This window comes from Chiloscyllium plagiosum, chromosome 17 (assembly GCF_004010195.1).
Source record: "Chiloscyllium plagiosum isolate BGI_BamShark_2017 chromosome 17, ASM401019v2, whole genome shotgun sequence".
Lineage (NCBI taxonomy): Eukaryota > Metazoa > Chordata > Chondrichthyes > Orectolobiformes > Hemiscylliidae > Chiloscyllium > Chiloscyllium plagiosum.
In genome coordinates this window covers 33,019,303-33,021,804 of record NC_057726.1, presented here as the reverse complement: position 1 = coordinate 33,021,804, position 2,502 = coordinate 33,019,303, and the positions used below count along the sequence as shown (strand labels likewise).

At 35.8% G+C, this 2,502-nt stretch overlaps 1 protein-coding gene across 2 annotated transcripts in view; it reads right to left on the bottom strand.

Moving 5' to 3' along the window:
• Nucleotides 1-890: 890 nt before the first annotated feature.
• The window catches only part of klhdc4 (kelch domain containing 4), an 87,476-nt gene continuing 85,864 nt past the window's right edge, over nt 891-2,502 (bottom strand). For both annotated transcript variants that reach the window (XM_043706814.1, XM_043706813.1), the window contains exon 11: nt 891-1,149. In XM_043706814.1, the coding sequence (XP_043562749.1) occupies nt 977-1,149 (173 nt within the window). In that variant the 3' untranslated portion in view covers nt 891-976. The remainder of the gene's footprint in view (nt 1,150-2,502) is intronic.

Here is a 2,502-nt window from a genome sequence, read left to right as displayed (position 1 = left end):
CCTGAAGATGTTTCAGCCCAAAAAATATTGACCAAGTTAATTAGTAAATGATGTAAAGCTATGCATAGTAAAAGGTCCAAAGATCATTAAATTGTCATGAACAGGCACAGAAAATAATCAAAAAGGTTAATGAAACTTGGGCCTTTAAAGATTTAGAATATAAGATGGCAGAAGTCTTGCTTCAGTCATACAAATCAGTGGTAGAATTATACCTGGATTTCAGAAGGTTAAAATGATGAGGTATTCTTGTACAAATGAGATTATATGCTGGGAAATTTAGATGGTTAAGGGATGATTTGATCAAAGTTTTCAATTATTAAGAGGAATAGATAGGGTACAATGGCACAGATTTGAAGGGCAAAATAATATCATAGTTTGATTCCTAATTAGTACAAAAGTGCTCTTCCAACCAAGCAAAGGAAACAAAATCTGGAGAAACTCCCCAAATCAAAACATGTACATTTTAGTGGTTGAGTCTAAGATTGAAATACAATTCAAGCTCATTTTCTTGTTGATTTCTTTAACTGCTATGTGCAAACCAAATGGACAGTGCTTCCCATTTAATAATTACTATTAAACTTGAGTCTTATGCCAGAAGTACATGTGCAAATAATTAATGTTGGTCAAGAAAAGTTATTTTTCTTTTTCTTCTATATTACAGTAAAGTTAAAGGGATATTCACAAATAACCTTGACTTTGCCATGAAGTATTTAGAAAAACCCAAAATATATTTAAAACCAAACTCATTGAAAAAGCAGTACAATCACTGTAAATCAATGGGATGCTGAAGAAGTAAAGTTAATGAAACGAGATTCAGAAAACATACTTAAATGGTAACAACGTTGAAGTTGTCTGAAATTGGCTTGAAGCTTACAAAGTAGAAAACAAAATATCTGAATAAATTTAATGAACAATAAACTTCAGCATATTAACAAATGATTAGTGACAAGAATTCAGATCTGCATAATTCTGACCATCAAACATTGCCATCATAAAATGTCTTTGCCATTGCTTGTGCCATCTTCAAAGCTTTTTTCTCTTTGGCAGTTTGGCCCAAATTATCTTTGGCTAGTTGAATCCAGTATGATTCTGTGCGTGACAAGTATTCTGAATAAGGTTCTTCTGACTGGACTGGAGGATGGTCATCTCCTAACAAAGCAAAAGAAATAGTTTATAATTTCAAATTCTCTTACAATCTCAAAAGCAAGACCAACTTCTGTTGAACTGGATCCTCTTACATACAATATTCCAGTTTGAACTATATTTCGATGTTAATCAAAATCAAAGTTCACCATTGCAATAAAATGATGCTCATCTTCTTTACATTCAGTAATGATGTTGTGGACTCTTGGGTCAACTATGCCACTTGCAGGCAGCATTTGTTCACATTGCCCAGAATGCAATACCAACCGCAAAAGCACATTGACAAAATTCCCTCAGCAGAAAGATGGCACAACAGTGTTGCTTTATCACATTTCAGTAGCTCTCAAAAAATAATTTCTGAAGTAAACTGAGCTATCTGAAATAAATAGGCATACCAGACTAAGGGATGGATCAATAAGAGATGCACCTTCAGATACAGAAGGTCTGCCATCTTTTAGAGGGATTAATTAATAAGGATTGAAAGGATCCTTCCCCTTGGGTCTCAGGACCATCCTGGAACGAAACTTCAGTGTATGTAAATCAAAAACGTCATGGAGAACACATCTGAGAAACATATTTCAGAATTCCAGCCAAGGAATTTCAGAAATCTTTACTGTCAAAGACTGCTGATCATATGACTCAATCTTTGTAGTCTAGACTGCTCTACTATTGTTGACAATCACACACCACCAGGTTATAGTCCAACAGGGTTTAATTGGAAGCACTAGCTTTCAGAGCGCCGCTCCTTCATCAAGTGGTTGTGGAGTACACAATCGTAAGACACAGAATTTATAGCAAAAGTTTACAGTATGATGCAACTGAAATTATACATTGAAAAATACGTTGATTGTTTGTTGAGTCTTTCATCTGTTCGAATATCATAATAGTTTCACTTCTTTCATGTGTAAATCACAAAGGTTTTTTTTCAAAAAGTTGCATTCTCAGGTTATCTGTAACAATTGGTGTTAGCTAGACAATATATTGAAGATGTTAGCCCTCGTGTTCTCTGTCTGTGCCATAATGTTTAGACTGATTCTAATCTAAAAGGTGAGATAACAGAGTCTTACATGAATTCATGCAGTTTTTGAGCAAAGTACAATGTAACTCTGCAAGTACAAATTCACCCTACAAACGTACATGTGTATGTGTGCATGTGGGTCTGTGTGTGTGTGTGCGTGTGTGTGTCTCTGTCTGTCTGTCTGGGTTGAGGGGGTTGAGAGTGCCTGTGAGAAAGAGTTTGTATGTGAGTGTAGAGTGTCTTAAGTCTGTGAGAGGGTGTGTGTGTGAGAGAGAGTGTGTGTGTGTGTGTGAGAGAGTGTGTGCGTGAGAGAGTGTATGCGAGAGAGTGTGTGCGTGAGA